At 44.3% G+C, this 16,378-nt stretch overlaps 1 protein-coding gene across 1 annotated transcript in view; it reads right to left on the bottom strand.

The window, feature by feature from the left end:
• LOC124009677 (band 4.1-like protein 3) overlaps positions 1–16,378 on the bottom strand; it is a 134,356-nt gene that overhangs the window by 93,634 nt on the left and 24,344 nt on the right. The window contains exons 3-6 of the mRNA XM_046321728.1: positions 13,428–13,565; positions 10,899–11,003; positions 8,145–8,187; positions 1,469–1,544 (exon numbers count right to left, since the gene is read on the bottom strand). Of these exons, the coding sequence (XP_046177684.1) occupies positions 1,469–1,544; positions 8,145–8,187; positions 10,899–11,003; positions 13,428–13,565 (362 nt within the window). The remainder of the gene's footprint in view (positions 1–1,468; positions 1,545–8,144; positions 8,188–10,898; positions 11,004–13,427; positions 13,566–16,378) is intronic.

Here is a 16,378-nt window from a genome sequence, read left to right as displayed (position 1 = left end):
TTGAATTGAATTGAGAGAGAGAGATGTGTTTTTGCAGTTTTGTCAGAGTAAAAGAAACACAAAGTCAATTGAATTGAATTGAGAGAGAGATGTGTTTTTACAGTTTTGTCAGAGTAAAAGAAACACAAAGTCAATTGAATTGAATTGAGAGAGAGAGAGATGTGTTTTTGCAGTTTTGTCAGAGTAAAAGAAACACAAAGTCAATTGAATTGAATTGAGAGAGAGAGATGTGTTTTTGCAGTTTTGTCAGAGTAAAAGAAACACAAAGTCAATTGAATTGAATTGAGAGAGAGAGAGATGTGTTTTTACAGTTTTGTCAGAGTAAAATAAACACAAAGTCAATTGAATTGAATTGAGAGAGAGAGAGATGTGTTTTTGCAGTTTTGTCAGAGTAAAAGAAACACAAAGTCAATTGAATTGAATTGAGAGAGAGATATGTGTTTTTGCAGTTTTGTCAGAGTAAAAGAAACAAAGTCAATTGAATTGAATTGAGAGAGAGAGAGATGTGTTTTTGCAGTTTTGTCAGAGTAAAAGAAACACAAAGTCAATTGAATTGAATTGAGAGAGAGAGATGTGTTTTTGCAGTTTTGTCAGAGTAAAAGAAACACAAAGTCAATTGAATTGAATTGAGAGAGAGAGATGTGTTTTTGCAGTTTTGTCAGAGTAAAAGAAACACAAAGTCAATTGAATTGAATTGAGAGAGAGAGATGTGTTTTTGCAGTTTTGTCAGCGTAAAAGAAACACAAAGTCAATTGAATTGAATTGAGAGAGAGAGATGTGTTTTTGCAGTTTTGTCAGAGTAAAAGAAACACAAAGTCAATTGAATTGAATTGAGAGAGAGAGATGTGTTTTTGCAGTTTTGTCAGCGTAAAAGAAACACAAAGTCAATTGAATTGAATTGAGAGAGAGAGATGTGTTTTTACAGTTTTGTCAGAGTAAAAGAAACACAAAGTCAATTGAATTGAATTGAGAGAGAGAGATGTGTTTTTGCAGTTTTGTCAGAGTAAAAGAAACACAAAGTCAATTGAATTGAATTGAGAGAGAGAGATGTGTTTTTGCAGTTTTGTCAGCGTAAAAGAAACACAAAGTCAATTGAATTGAATTGAGAGAGAGAGATGTGTTTTTACAGTTTTGTCAGAGTAAAAGAAACACAAAGTCAATTGAATTGAATTGAGAGAGAGAGATGTGTTTTTGCAGTTTTGTCAGAGTAAAAGAAACACAAAGTCAATTGAATTGAATTGAGAGAGAGAGATGTGTTTTTGCAGTTTTGTCAGAGTAAAAGAAACACAAAGTCAATTGAATTGAATTGAGAGAGAGAGATGTGTTTTTGCAGTTTTGTCAGAGTAAAAGAAACACAAAGTCAATTGAATTGAATTGAGAGAGAGATGTGTTTTTACAGTTTTGTCAGAGTAAAAGAAACACAAAGTGGCCAGGGGTATTGACCATAGAGTCAGTCCATCCAGCTGACCTGCTGATGTCCTCAGAGAGCTGGGCAGGGTCTCGGGGGTAGAACTTGACATTGAAGGCAAAGTTCCAAGGGCCAGCTGCAAAACAACAAGGTCTTTCATTAGAAACAGAATCAGAATATGATAGAAACATCCAGCAAATCCATTTGTCTGAGGTAGAGGTAAAAGCCATGTGTGTCTACAAGCTGTTGGTTGAGGTAAAGATCCTGTGTATCTCCTACAAGGTGTTGGTTGAGGTAGAGACCCTGTGTATCTCCTACAAGGTGTTGGTTGAGGTAAAGACCCTGTGTATCTCCTACAAGGTGTTGGTTGAGGTAAAGACCCTGTGTATCTCCTACAAGGTGTTGGTTGAGGTAAAGACACTGTGTATCTCCTACAAGGTGTTGGTTGAGGTAAAGACCCTGTGTATCTCCTACAAGGTGTTGGTTGAGGTAAAGACACTGTGTATCTCCTACAAGGTGTTGGTTGAGGTAAAGACACTGTGTATCTCCTACAAGGTGTTGGTTGAGGTAGAGACCCTGTGTATCTCCTACAAGCTGCTGGTTGAGGTAAAGACCCTGTATCTCCTATAAGGTGTTGGTTGAGGTAATGAATCAACAGTATATAGACATCTAGTTAATGAATCAACAGTAATGAATCAACAGTATATAGACATCTAGTTGATGAATCAACAGTATATAGACATCTAGTTGATGAATCAACAGTAATGAATCAACAGTATATAGACATCTAGTTAATGAATCAACAGTAATGAATCAACAGTATATAGACATCTAGTTGATGAATCAACAGTATATAGACATCTAGTTGATGAATCAACAATATATAGACATCTAGTTGATGAATCAACAGTAATGAATCAACAGTAATGAATCAACAGTATATAGACATCTAGTTAATGAATCAACAGTATATAGACATCTAGTTGATGAATCAACAGTAACGAATCAACAGTATATAGACATCTAGTTGATGAATCAACAGTAATGAATCAACAGTAATGAATCAACAGTATATAGACATCTAGTTGATGAATCAACAGTATATAGACATCTAGATGATGAATCAACAGTATATAGACATCTAGTTGATGAATCAACGGTATATAGACATCTAGTTGATGAATCAACAGTAATGAATCAACAGTATATAGACATATAGTTGATGAATCAACAGTATATAGACATCCAGTTGATGAATCAACAGTAATGAATCAACAGTATATAGACATCTAGTTGATGAATCAACAGTAATGAATCAACAGTATATAGACATATAGTTGATGAATCAACAGTATATAGACATCTAGTTAATGAATCAACAGTAATGAATCAACAGTATATAGACATCTAGTTGATGAATCAACAGTATATAGACATCTAGATGATGAATCAACAGTAATGAATCAACAGTAATGAATCAACAGTATATAGACATCTAGATGATGAATCAACAGTAATGAATCAACAGTATATAGACATCTTGTTGATGAATCAACAGTAATGAATCAACAGTATATAGACATCTTGTTGATGAATCAACAGTAATGAATCAACAGTAATGAATCAACAGTATATAGACATCTAGTTAATGAATCAACAGTATATAGTATATATATCTCCCCTCTCTCTCCAGATGAAATCTGGAGAGAGCGTCTTGTGACGGCCGGCCGCCCAACAACCTGCCCGCTTGACCCTATCCCCTCCTCTCTTCTCCAGACCATTTCCGGAGACCTTCTCCCTTACCTCACCTCGCTCATCAACTCATCCCTGACCGCTGGCTACGTCCCTTCCGTCTTCAAGAGAGCGAGAGTTGCACCCCTTCTGAAAAAACCTACACTCGATCCCTCCGATGTCAACAATTACAGACCAGTATCCCTTCTTTCTTTTCTCTCCAAAACTCTTGAACGTGCCGTCCTTGGCCAGCTCTCCCGCTATCTCTCTCTGAATGACCTTCTTGATCCAAATCAGTCAGGTTTCAAGACTAGTCATTCAACTGAGACTGCTCTCCTCTGTATCCCGGAGGCGCTCCGCACTGCTAAAGCTAACTCTCTCTCCTCTGCTCTCATCCTTCTAGATCTATCGGCTGCCTTCGATACTGTGAACCATCAGATCCTCCTCTCCACCCTCTCCGAGTTGGGCATCTCCGGCGCGGCCCACGCTTGGATTGCGTCCTACCTGACAGGTCGCTCCTACCAGGTGGCGTGGCGAGAATCTGTCTCCTCACCACGCGCTCTCACCACTGGTGTCCCCCAGGGCTCTGTTCTAGGCCCTCTCCTATTCTCGCTATACACCAAGTCACTTGGCTCTGTCATAACCTCACATGGTCTCTCCTATGCAGACGACACACAATTAATCTTCTCCTTTCCCCCTTCTGATGACCAGGTGGCGAATCGCATCTCTGCATGTCTGGCAGACATATCAGTGTGGATGACGGATCACCACCTCAAGCTGAACCTCGGCAAGACGGAGCTGCTCTTCCTCCCGGGGAAGGACTGCCCGTTCCATGATCTCGCCATCACGGTTGACAACTCCATTGTGTCCTCCTCCCAGAGCGCTAAGAACCTTGGCGTGATCCTGGACAACACCCTGTCGTTCTCAACCAACATCAAGGCGGTGGCCCGTTCCTGTAGGTTCATGCTCTACAACATCCGCAGAGTACGACCCTGCCTCACACAGGAAGCGGCGCAGGTCCTAATCCAGGCACTTGTCATCTCCCGTCTGGATTACTGCAACTCGCTGTTGGCTGGGCTCCCTGCCTGTGCCATTAAACCCTTCAACTCATCCAGAACGCCGCAGCCCGTCTGGTGTTCAACCTTCCCAAGTTCTCTCACGTCACCCCGCTCCTCCGTTCTCTCCACTGGCTTCCAGTTGAAGCTCGCATCCGCTACAAGACCATGGTGCTTGCCTACGGAGCTGTGAGGGGAACGGCACCTCAGTACCTCCAGGCTCTGATCAGGCCCTACACCCAAACAAGGGCACTGCGTTCATCCACCTCTGGCCTGCTCGCCTCCCTACCACTGAGGAAGTACAGCTCCCGCTCAGCCCAGTCAAAACTGTTCACTGCTCTGGCCCCCAATGGTGGAACAAACTCCCTCACGACGCCAGGACAGCGGAGTCAATCACCACCTTCCGGAGACACCTGAAACCCCACCTCTTTAAGGAATACCTAGGATAGGATAAGTAATCCCTCTCACCCCCCTTTAAGATTTAGATGCACTATTGTAAAGTGACTGTTCCACTGGATGTCATAAGGTGAATGCACCAATTTGTAAGTCGCTCTGGATAAGAGCGTCTGCTAAATGACTTCAATTTAAATGTAAATGTATAGACATCTAGTTGATGAATCAACAGTATATAGACATCTAGTTGATGAATCAACAGTAATGAATCAACAGTATATAGACATCTAGTTGATGAATCAACAGTATATAGACATCTAGTTGATGAATCAACAGTAATGAATCAACAGTATATAGACATCTAGTTGATGAATCAACAGTATATAGACATATAGTTAATGAATCAACAGTAATGAATCAACAGTAATGAATCAACAGTATATAGACATCTAGTTGATGAATCAACAGTATATAGACATCTAGTTGATGAATCAACAGTAATGAATCAACAGTATATAGACATCTAGTTGATGAATCAACAGTATATAGACATCTAGTTGATGAATCAACAGTAACGAATCAACAGTATATAGACATCTAGTTGATGAATCAACAGTAATGAATCAACAGTAATGAATCAACAGTATATAGACATCTAGTTGATGAATCAACAGTATATAGACATCTAGATGATGAATCAACAGTATATAGACATCTAGTTGATGAATCAACGGTATATAGACATCTAGTTGATGAATCAACAGTAATGAATCAACAGTATATAGACATATAGTTGATGAATCAACAGTATATAGACATCCAGTTGATGAATCAACAGTAATGAATCAACAGTATATAGACATCTAGTTGATGAATCAACAGTAATGAATCAACAGTATATAGACATATAGTTGATGAATCAACAGTATATAGACATCTAGTTAATGAATCAACAGTAATGAATCAACAGTATATAGACATCTAGTTGATGAATCAACAGTATATAGACATCTAGATGATGAATCAACAGTAATGAATCAACAGTAATGAATCAACAGTATATAGACATCTAGATGATGAATCAACAGTAATGAATCAACAGTATATAGACATCTTGTTGATGAATCAACAGTAATGAATCAACAGTATATAGACATCTTGTTGATGAATCAACAGTAATGAATCAACAGTAATGAATCAACAGTATATAGACATCTAGTTAATGAATCAACAGTATATAGTATATATATCTCCCCTCTCTCTCCAGATGAAATCTGGAGAGAGCATCTTGTGACGGCCGGCCGCCCAACAACCTGCCCGCTTGACCCTATCCCCTCCTCTCTTCTCCAGACCATTTCCGGAGACCTTCTCCCTTACCTCACCTCGCTCATCAACTCATCCCTGACCGCTGGCTACGTCCCTTCCGTCTTCAAGAGAGCGAGAGTTGCACCCCTTCTGAAAAAACCTACACTCGATCCCTCCGATGTCAACAATTACAGACCAGTATCCCTTCTTTCTTTTCTCTCCAAAACTCTTGAACGTGCCGTCCTTGGCCAGCTCTCCCGCTATCTCTCTCTGAATGACCTTCTTGATCCAAATCAGTCAGGTTTCAAGACTAGTCATTCAACTGAGACTGCTCTCCTCTGTATCCCGGAGGCGCTCCGCACTGCTAAAGCTTACTCTCTCTCCTCTGCTCTCATCCTTCTAGATCTATCGGCTGCCTTCGATACTGTGAACCATCAGATCCTCCTCTCCACCCTTTCCGAGTTGGGCATCTCCGGCGCGGCCCACACTTGGATTGCGTCCTACCTGACAGGTCGCTCCTACCAGGTGGCGTGGCGAGAATCTGTCTCCTCACCACGCGCTCTCACCACTGGTGTCCCCCAGGGCTCTGTTCTAGGCCCTCTCCTATTCTCGCTATACACCAAGTCACTTGGCTCTGTCATAACCTCACATGGTCTCTCCTATCATTGCTATGCAGACGACACACAATTAATCTTCTCCTTTCCCCCTTCTGATGACCAGGTGGCGAATCGCATCTCTGCATGTCTGGCAGACATATCAGTGTGGATGACGGATCACCACCTCAAGCTGAACCTCGGCAAGACGGAGCTGCTCTTCCTCCCGGGGAAGGACTGCCCGTTCCATGATCTCGCCATCACGGTTGACAACTCCATTGTGTCCTCCTCCCAGAGCGCTAAGAACCTTGGCGTGATCCTGGACAACACCCTGTCGTTCTCAACCAACATCAAGGCGGTGGCCCGTTCCTGTAGGTTCATGCTCTACAACATCCGCAGAGTACGACCCTGCCTCACACAGGAAGCGGCGCAGGTCCTAATCCAGGCACTTGTCATCTCCCGTCTGGATTACTGCAACTCGCTGTTGGCTGGGCTCCCTGCCTGTGCCATTAAACCCCTTCAACTCATCCAGAACGCCGCAGCCCGTCTGGTGTTCAACCTTCCCAAGTTCTCTCACGTCACCCCGCTCCTCCGTTCTCTCCACTGGCTTCCAGTTGAAGCTCGCATCCGCTACAAGACCATGGTGCTTGCCTACGGAGCTGTGAGGGGAACGGCACCTCAGTACCTCCAGGCTCTGATCAGGCCCTACACCCAAACAAGGGCACTGCGTTCATCCACCTCTGGCCTGCTCGCCTCCCTACCACTGAGGAAGTACAGCTCCCGCTCAGCCCAGTCAAAACTGTTCACTACTCTGGCCCCCCAATGGTGGAACAAACTCCCTCACGACGCCAGGACAGCGGAGTCAATCACCACCTTCCGGAGACACCTGAAACCCCACCTCTTTAAGGAATACCTAGGATAGGATAAGTAATCCCTCTCACCCCCCCCCTTTAAGATTTAGATGCACTATTGTAAAGTGACTGTTCCACTGGATGTCATAAGGTGAATGCACCAATTTGTAAGTCGCTCTGGATAAGAGCGTCTGCTAAATGACTTAAATTTAAATGTAAATGTATAGACATCTAGTTGATGAATCAACAGTATATAGACATCTAGTTGATGAATCAACAGTAATGAATCAACAGTATATAGACATCTAGTTGATGAATCAACAGTATATAGACATCTAGTTGATGAATCAACAGTAATGAATCAACAGTATATAGACATCTAGTTGATGAATCAACAGTATATAGACATATAGTTAATGAATCAACAGTAATGAATCAACAGTAATGAATCAACAGTATATAGACATCTAGTTGATGAATCAACAGTATATAGACATCTAGTTGATGAATCAACAGTAATGAATCAACAGTATATAGACATCTAGTTGATGAATCAACAGTATATAGACATCTAGTTGATGAATCAACAGTAATGAATCAACAGTATATAGACATCTAGTTGATGAATCAACAGTATATAGACATCTAGTTGATGAATCAACAGTATATAGACATCTAGTTAATGAATCAACAGTATATAGACATCTAGTTAATGAATCAACAGTATATAGACATCTAGTTGATGAATCAACAGGCACATTAGCAGTTGATCAGAAGAGAGCATTAGATTAGTGTGTTTTTAACTCACTCCTTATCTGCTTCTTCAGTTCCTTGTTAGGGTCCAGCCAGTTCTGGAGAAAGAGGCAATTAGCCGGTAATCAATTCATTACTAATATTAGACCATTAACCTCTGACTGCAGAGTGCTAACACTGGATACAAGTCAATGAACCATCACCAACAACGCTAACAACGCTAACAACGCTAACACAGCTAACACAGCTAACACAGCTAACACAGCTTAACACCGCTAACACAGCTAACACCGCTAACACCACTAACACCGCTAACACCGCTAACACAGCTAACACAGCTAATTACGGCCCAGTCTAAACACACCAGGAGTTCCTGGAGAGGCTGTCTCTCTGGCCCATCACTAACACAGCTAACACAGCTAATCACGGCCCTGTCTAAACACACCAGGGGTTCCTGGAGAGGCTGTCTCTCTGGCCCATCACTAACACAGCTAACACAGCTAACACAGCTAATCACGGCCCTGTCTAAACACACCAGGGGTTCCTGGAGAGGCTGTCTCTCTGGCCCATCACTAACACAGCTAACACAGCTAACACAGCTAATCACGGCCCAGTCTAAACACCGCGACCAATGAATAATTTAATCAGTTGTGTTATGCCACGTTCGCGTGCTATCGTAGACGTGGAACCTCCCGAGTTAAATTGAACCTAAGTTTCCTATTTGGTTGATTTAAATACTATCCGAATGAGAAACGCGGGATCATATTTCTCAGACGAGTTAGCCGTAAAGTCGGAAATGTCAGTTTCCTAGTTTCCCGACTGGCACATGAATGCAGCATTCATTCGAATCCCCCAGGACTGTAATTAGAGACACTTGATCTGGAATATGTGTCAAACTCAAGGCTCACATTCAACCCAGCATGTGGGGGATTTGAGTAAAAAAATAAAAATATTAACTTTCTCTCCGGGAAAAAAACAACAATCTCAATCGACATTGAAATGACTAAAACCAAACGGAAACGGTGAAAAGTCATTTATAGTCTCTAGATAACAGTCATTTATAGTCTCTAGATAACAGTCATTTATAGTCTCTAGATAACAGTCATTTATAGTCTCTAGATAACAGTCATCTATAGTCTCTAGATAACAGTCATTTATAGTCTCTAGATAACAGTCATTTATAGTCTCTAGATAACAGTCATTTATAGTCTCTAGATAACAGTCATTTATAGTCTCTAGATAACAGTCATCTATAGTCTCTAGATAACAGTCATTTATAGTCTCTAGATAACAGTCATCTATAGTCTCTTCACTCTGTCCTAACAGTCATCTATAGTCTCTAGATAACAGTCATCTATAGTCTCTTCACTCTGTCCTAACAGTCATCTATAGTCTCTACACGCTGTCCAGATTGATAACAGTCATCTATAGTCTCTACACTCTGTCCAGATTGATAACAGTCATCTATAGTCTCTTCACTCTGTCCTAACAGTCATCTATAGTCTCTACACTCTGTCCAGATTGATAACAGTCATCTATAGTCTCTACACTCTGTCCAGATTGATAACAGACATCTATAGTCTCTTCACTCTGTCCTAACAGTCATCTATAGTCTCTACACTCTGTCCAGATTGATAACAGTCATCTATAGTCTCTTCACTCAGTCCTAACAGTCATCTATAGTCTCTACACTCTGTCCAGATTGATAACAGTCATCTATAGTCTCTTCACTCTGTCCTAACAGTCATCTATAGTCTCTACACTCTGTCCAGATTGATAACAGTCATCTATAGTCTCTTCACTCTGTCCTAACAGTCATCTATAGTCTCTACACTCTGTCCAGATTGATAACAGTCATCTATAGTCTCTACACTCTGTCCAGATTGATAACAGTCATCTATAGTCTCTTCACTCTGTCCTAACAGTCATCTATAGTCTCTAGATAACAGTCATCTATAGTCTCTTCACTCTGTCCTAACAGTCATCTATAGTCTCTACACGCTGTCCAGATTGATAACAGTCATCTATAGTCTCTTCACTCTGTCCTAACAGTCATCTATAGTCTCTACACTCTGTCCAGATTGATAACAGTCATCTATAGTCTCTACACTCTGTCCAGATTGATAACAGTCATCTATAGTCTCTTCACTCTGTCCTAACAGTCATCTATAGTCTCTACACTCTGTCCAGATTGATAACAGTCATCTATAGTCTCTACACTCTGTCCAGATTGATAACAGTCATCTATAGTCTCTTCACTCTGTCCTAACAGTCATCTATAGTCTCTACACTCTGTCCAGATTGATAACAGTCATCTATAGTCTCTTCACTCTGTCCTAACAGTCATCTATAGTCTCTACACTCTGTCCAGATTGATAACAGTCATCTATAGTCTCTACACTCTGTCCAGATTGATAACAGTCATCTATAGTCTCTTCACTCTGTCCTAACAGTCATCTATAGTCTCTAGATAACAGTCATCTATAGTCTCTTCACTCTGTCCTAACAGTCATCTATAGTCTCTACACGCTGTCCAGATTGATAACAGTCATCTATAGTCTCTACACTCTGTCCAGATTGATAACAGTCATCTATAGTCTCTACACTCTGTCCAGATTGATAACAGTCATTGAAACAAAAGCAGACCATCAGGGAGCATGTCAATTCTAAAAGCGATGAATAGAAATGTGTACAGCGAGGCAATATACTCAAGAAGTGCAGCAGCCCTCCAGACCTCGGTGAAGACCCAATGTGGCCCGTGGGGGAAAATGAGTTTGACACCCCTGATCTAGAACATTCTGTACTCCACCTTCTGGTTCTCCACGTCACGGTACGTCATGCCAAAGTAGTCCGTCTCCAGCAGGTTCAGATGGTCACACACCTTGGCAAATAACAGCTGGCCTCTGGCTTGTTTCTGGTGACATACACAGATCAATCAATCAATCAGATCTATTTATAAAGCCCTTCTTACATCAGCCGAAAGTGCTGTACAGAATCCCTGCAGCCTAAAACCCCCAACAGCAATGCAGGTGTAGAAGCACAGTGGCTAGGAAAACAACAGCAAAACCCATGTTAAAAGACAACGTCCACTAAGCTGTGTGGTGGCCCTGTAAATAACAACACAGCCCATTAAACTTCACCAAGCTGCACAAACTCTCCTAAATAAAGCAATAAGTATACGGCCAAAACAACGACATGTTCCTTTTAAAAGGTTGAGCTTCAAAGTGATGATTCTTCTATCAGACTCGAAGGAAGATCAAAGTGAACACATATTTGTTCCCTACAGGGAGGGAGTTCAGCCTTAACACAACGTCAACGAGAGAGAGAAAAGGTCTGTCTGTCTGTCTGTCTGTCTGTCTGTCTGTCTGTCTGTCTGTCTGTCTGTCTGTCTGTCTGTCTGTCTGTCTGTCTGTCTGTCTGTCTGTCTGTCTGTCTGTCTGTCTACAGGGAGGGAGTTCAGCCTTAACACAACGTCAACGAGAGAGAGAAAAGGTCTGTCTGTCTGTCTCTGTCTGTCTGTCTGTCTGTCTGTCTGTCTGTCTGTCTGTCTACAGGGAGGGGGTGAGTTCAGCCTTAACACAACGTCAACGAGAGAGAGAAAAGGTCTGTCTGTCTGTCTGTCTGTCTGTCTGTCTGTCTGTCTGTCTGTCTGTCTGTCTGTCTGTCTGTCTGTCTGTCTGTCTGTCTGTCTGTCTGTCTGTCTGTCTGTCTGTCTGTCTGTCTACAGGGAGGGAGTTCAGCCTTAACACAACGTCAACGAGAGAGAGAAAAGGTCTGTCTGTCTGTCTCTGTCTGTCTGTCTGTCTGTCTGTCTGTCTGTCTGTCTGTCTGTCTGTCTGTCTGTCTGTCTGTCTGTCTGTCTGTCTGTCTGTCTGTCTGTCTGTCTGTCTGTCTACAGGGAGGGAGTTCAGCCTTAACACAACGTCAACGAGAGAGAGAAAAGGTCTGTCTGTCTGTCTCTGTCTGTCTGTCTGTCTGTCTGTCTGTCTGTCTGTCTGTCTGTCTGTCTGTCTGTCTGTCTGTCTACAGGGAGGGGGTGAGTTCAGCCTTAACACAACGTCAACGAGAGAGAGAAAAGGTCTGTCTGTCTGTCTCTGTCTGTCTGTCTGTCTGTCTGTCTGTCTGTCTGTCTGTCTGTCTGTCTGTCTGTCTGTCTGTCTGTCTGTCTGTCTGTCTGTCTGTCTGTCTGTCTGTCTACAGGGAGGGGGTGAGTTCAGCCTTAACACAACGTCAACGAGAGAGAGAAAAGGTCTGTCTGTCTGTCTGTCTGTCTGTCTGTCTGTCTGTCTGTCTGTCTGTCTGTCTGTCTGTCTGTCTGTCTGTCTGTCTGTCTGTCTGTCTGTCTGTCTGTCTGTCTACAGGGAGGGGGTGAGTTCAGCCTTAACACAACGTCAATGAGAGAGAAAAGGTCTGTCTGTCTGTCTGTCTGTCTGTCTGTCTGTCTGTCTGTCTGTCTGTCTGTCTGTCTGTCTGTCTGTCTGTCTGTCTGTCTGTCTGTCTGTCTGTCTGTCTGTCTGTCTGTCTGTCTGTCTACAGGGAGGGGGTGAGTTCAGCCTTAACACAACGTCAACGAGAGAGAGAAAAGGTCTGTCTGTCTGTCTGTCTGTCTGTCTGTCTGTCTGTCTGTCTGTCTGCCTGTCTGTCTGTTATGGCCCAGGACCAGCTTGCTTAGGGGACTCTTCTCCAGGTTCATCTCTCTGTAGGTGATGTCTTTGTTATGGAAGATTTGGGAATCACTTCCTTTAGGTGGTTATAGAATTGAACTCTCTCTCTCTCTCTCTCTCTCAATTAAATTCAAGGGGCTTTATTGGCATGGGAAACTGTTAAGCGATTTTTATGAATAATGACTAAACATTTCAATCAGAACTATGACTCAACAGAATACTACTATGTTACTGTATGGATGTATGAATCTTACTATAATCATAATACTGAATGTAATGTGTGTAGTTTTCGTCCAGAATTAGAAGGACTGTCTGTTCCTTGTTAGAAACGAATGGAGCTGTCGTCAGACTGGCTGGAATACTGTGGTCCTTACAGGACATTCTGTCTCTACCCAGGGAGGGGAGAGACCTTGGGCTTGTAGTAGATTGTTTAACAGGTGGTAGAGAATGTGAGAAGGCTTGTGAACTATATTGCCATTGTATCGGAGAGAAGGAGAAGCAGCATTCAAAACGCTAAGACGAAATGTGATATAAACCAATGCACATTGTATTATGATCAGTACTCTTGATTTTGAGACTCCCCCCCCTCCCCTCTCCCTCTCCCTTCCCCCTCTCCCTCCCCCTCCCTCCCCCTCTCCCTCCTCTCCCTCTCCCTCTCTCCTCCCTGTACTCACGTCCACCGTAGTGGTGTAGTCGGAGCCATCTAGCAGGGTGATTTTACACTGCATGTTCTTCAGCTTCTTGACTCCCCTCAGTGGAGACTTGATTGACAGGCGACTGGTCGATGATCTGGTAGATGAAAAGTCCTCAAACTACAGCGGGGAAAAGAGAAGGGAGACATTTATCTCTGTAAGAGTTTGTTTAGTATGTGTTGTGCTGTTGGATGTCACATGACGGAAGGGAAACAGAATAACAGTGTTTCAATGATAGAAGACGATTATAAAATATGCCAGGGGTGTCAAACAGACTTCTCTACAATGGTTATCGCATCGCTACTGGTCATACAGTTCAGATTGGTCCCATCGTCATGACTACACAGAGAAGCGATTACATCCCAGTGAGTCTAGAGTCACAGAGAAAGGTTTAACACTAGAACCGACATAGGCCACTGACGTTTGATTTCTGTAAATTAAAAAAGGCTCTAAGACAATGTTCTGTAGGACCCTGGTACCCAGCCAGGCTCCAAGACACTGTTCTGTAGGACCCTGGTACCCAGCCAGGCCCCAAGACAATGTTCTGTAGGACCCTGGTACCCAGCCAGGCCCCAAGACAATGTTCTGTAGGACCCTGGTACCCAGCCAGGCTCCAAGACAATGTTCTGTCGGACCCTGGTACCCAGCCAGGCTCCAAGACAATGTTCTGTAGGACCCTGGTACCCAGCCAGGCTCCAAGACAATGTTCTGTAGGACCCTGGTACCCAGCCAGGCTCCAAGACAATGTTCTGTAGGACGTTGGTACCCAGCCAGGCCCCAAGACAATGTTCTGTAGGACGTTGGTACCCAGCCAGGCTCCAAGACAATGTTCTGTAGGACGTTGGTACCCAGCCAGGCTCCAAGACAATGTTCTGTAGGACGTTGGTACCCAGCCAGGCTCCAAGACAATGTTCTGTAGGACCCTGGTACCCAGCCAGGCTCCAAGACAATGTTCTGTAGGACCCTGGTACCCAGCCAGGCTCTAAGACAATGTTCTGTAGGACGTTGGTCCCCACCCAGGCTCCAAGACAATGTTCTGTAGGACCCTGGTACCCAGCCAGGCTCCAGGACAATGTTCTGTAGGACGTTGGTACCCAGCCAGGCTCCAAGACAATGTTCTGTAGGACGTTGGTACCCAGCCAGGCTCTAAGACAATGTGCTGTAGGTACCCAGCCAGGCTCCAAGACAATGTTCTGTAGGACGTTGGTACCCAGCCAGGCTCCAAGACAATGTTCTGTAGGACCCTGGTACCCAGCCAGGCTCTAAGACAATGTTCTGTAGGACCCTGGTACCCAGCCAGGCTCTAAGACAATGTTCTGTAGGACCCTGGTACCCAGCCAGGCTACAAGACAATGTTCTGTAGGACGTTGGTACCCAGCCAGGCTCCAAGACAATGTTCTGTAGGACGTTGGTACCCAGCCAGGCTCCAAGACAATGTTCTGTAGGACGTTGGTACCCAGCCAGGCTCCAAGACAATGTTCTGTAGGACGTTGGTACCCAGCCAGGCTCCAAGACAATGTTCTGTAGGACCCTGGTACCCAGCCAGGCTCCGAGACAATGTTCTGTAGGACCCTGGTACCCAGCCAGGCTCCAAGACAATGTTCTGTAGGACGTTGGTACCCAGCCAGGCTCCAAGACAATGTTCTGTAGGACGCTGGTACCCAGCCAGGCTCTAAGACAATGTGCTTTAGGACGCTGGTACCCAGCCAGGCTCTAAGACAATGTGCTTTAGGACGCTGGTACCCAGCCAGGCTCCAAGACAATGTTCTGTAGGACGTTGGTACCCAGCCAGGCTCCAAGACAATGTTCTGTAGGACGTTGGTACCCAGCCAGGCTCTAAGACAATGTTCTGTAGGACCCTGGTACCCAGCCAGGCTCCGAGACAATGTTCTGTAGGACCCTGGTACCCAGCCAGGCTCCAAGACAATGTTCTGTAGGACCCTGGTACCCAGCCAGGCTCCAAGACAATGTTCTGTAGGACGTTGGTACCCAGCCAGGCTCTAAGACAATGTTCTGTAGGACCCTGGTACCCAGCCAGGCTCCGAGACAATGTTCTGTAGGACCCTGGTACCCAGCCAGGCTCCAAGACAATGTTCTGTAGGACCCTGGTACCCAGCCAGGCTCCAAGACAATGTTCTGTAGGACGTTGGTACCCAGCCAGGCTCTAAGACAATGTTCTGTAGGACCCTGGTACCCAGCCAGGCTCCGAGACAATGTTCTGTAGGACCCTGGTACCCAGCCAGGCTCCAAGACAATGTTCTGTAGGACCCTGGTACCCAGCCAGGCTCCAAGACAATGTTCTGTAGGATGTTGGTACCCAGCCAGGCTCCAAGACAATGTGTTTTAGGACGTTGGTACCCAGCCAGGCTCCAAGACAATGTTCTGTAGGACCCTGGAACCCAGCCAGGCTCCAAGACAATGTGCTGTAGGATGTTGGTACCCAGCCAGGCTACAAGACAATGTGCTGTAGGATGTTGGTACCCAGCCAGGCTCCAAGACAATGTTCTGTAGGACCCTGGAACCCAGCCAGGCTCCAAGACAATGTGCTGTAGGATGTTGGTACCCATCCAGGCTCCAAGACAATGTTCTGTAGGACGTTGGTACCCAGCCAGGCTCCAAGACAATGTGCTTTAGGACGTTGGTACCCAGCCAGGCTCCAAGACAATGTTCTGTAGGACGTTGGTACCCAGCCAGGCCCCAAGACAATTTTCCTTGTGGACGTTGGTACCCAGCCAGGCCCCAAGACAATATTCTGTAGGACGTTGGTACCCAGCCAGGCTCTAAGACAATGTGCTTTAGGACGCTGGTACCCAGCCAGGCCCCAAGACAATGTTCTGTAGGACCCTGGTACCCAGCCAGGCTCCAAGACAATGTTCTGTAGGACCCTGGTACCCAGACAGGCACCAAGACAATGTGTTTTAGGATGTTGGTAC

Source organism: Oncorhynchus gorbuscha, linkage group LG22 (genome assembly GCF_021184085.1).
Source record: "Oncorhynchus gorbuscha isolate QuinsamMale2020 ecotype Even-year linkage group LG22, OgorEven_v1.0, whole genome shotgun sequence".
Classification (NCBI taxonomy): domain Eukaryota; kingdom Metazoa; phylum Chordata; class Actinopteri; order Salmoniformes; family Salmonidae; genus Oncorhynchus; species Oncorhynchus gorbuscha.
This window is presented reverse-complemented; position numbering and strand designations above follow the sequence as displayed.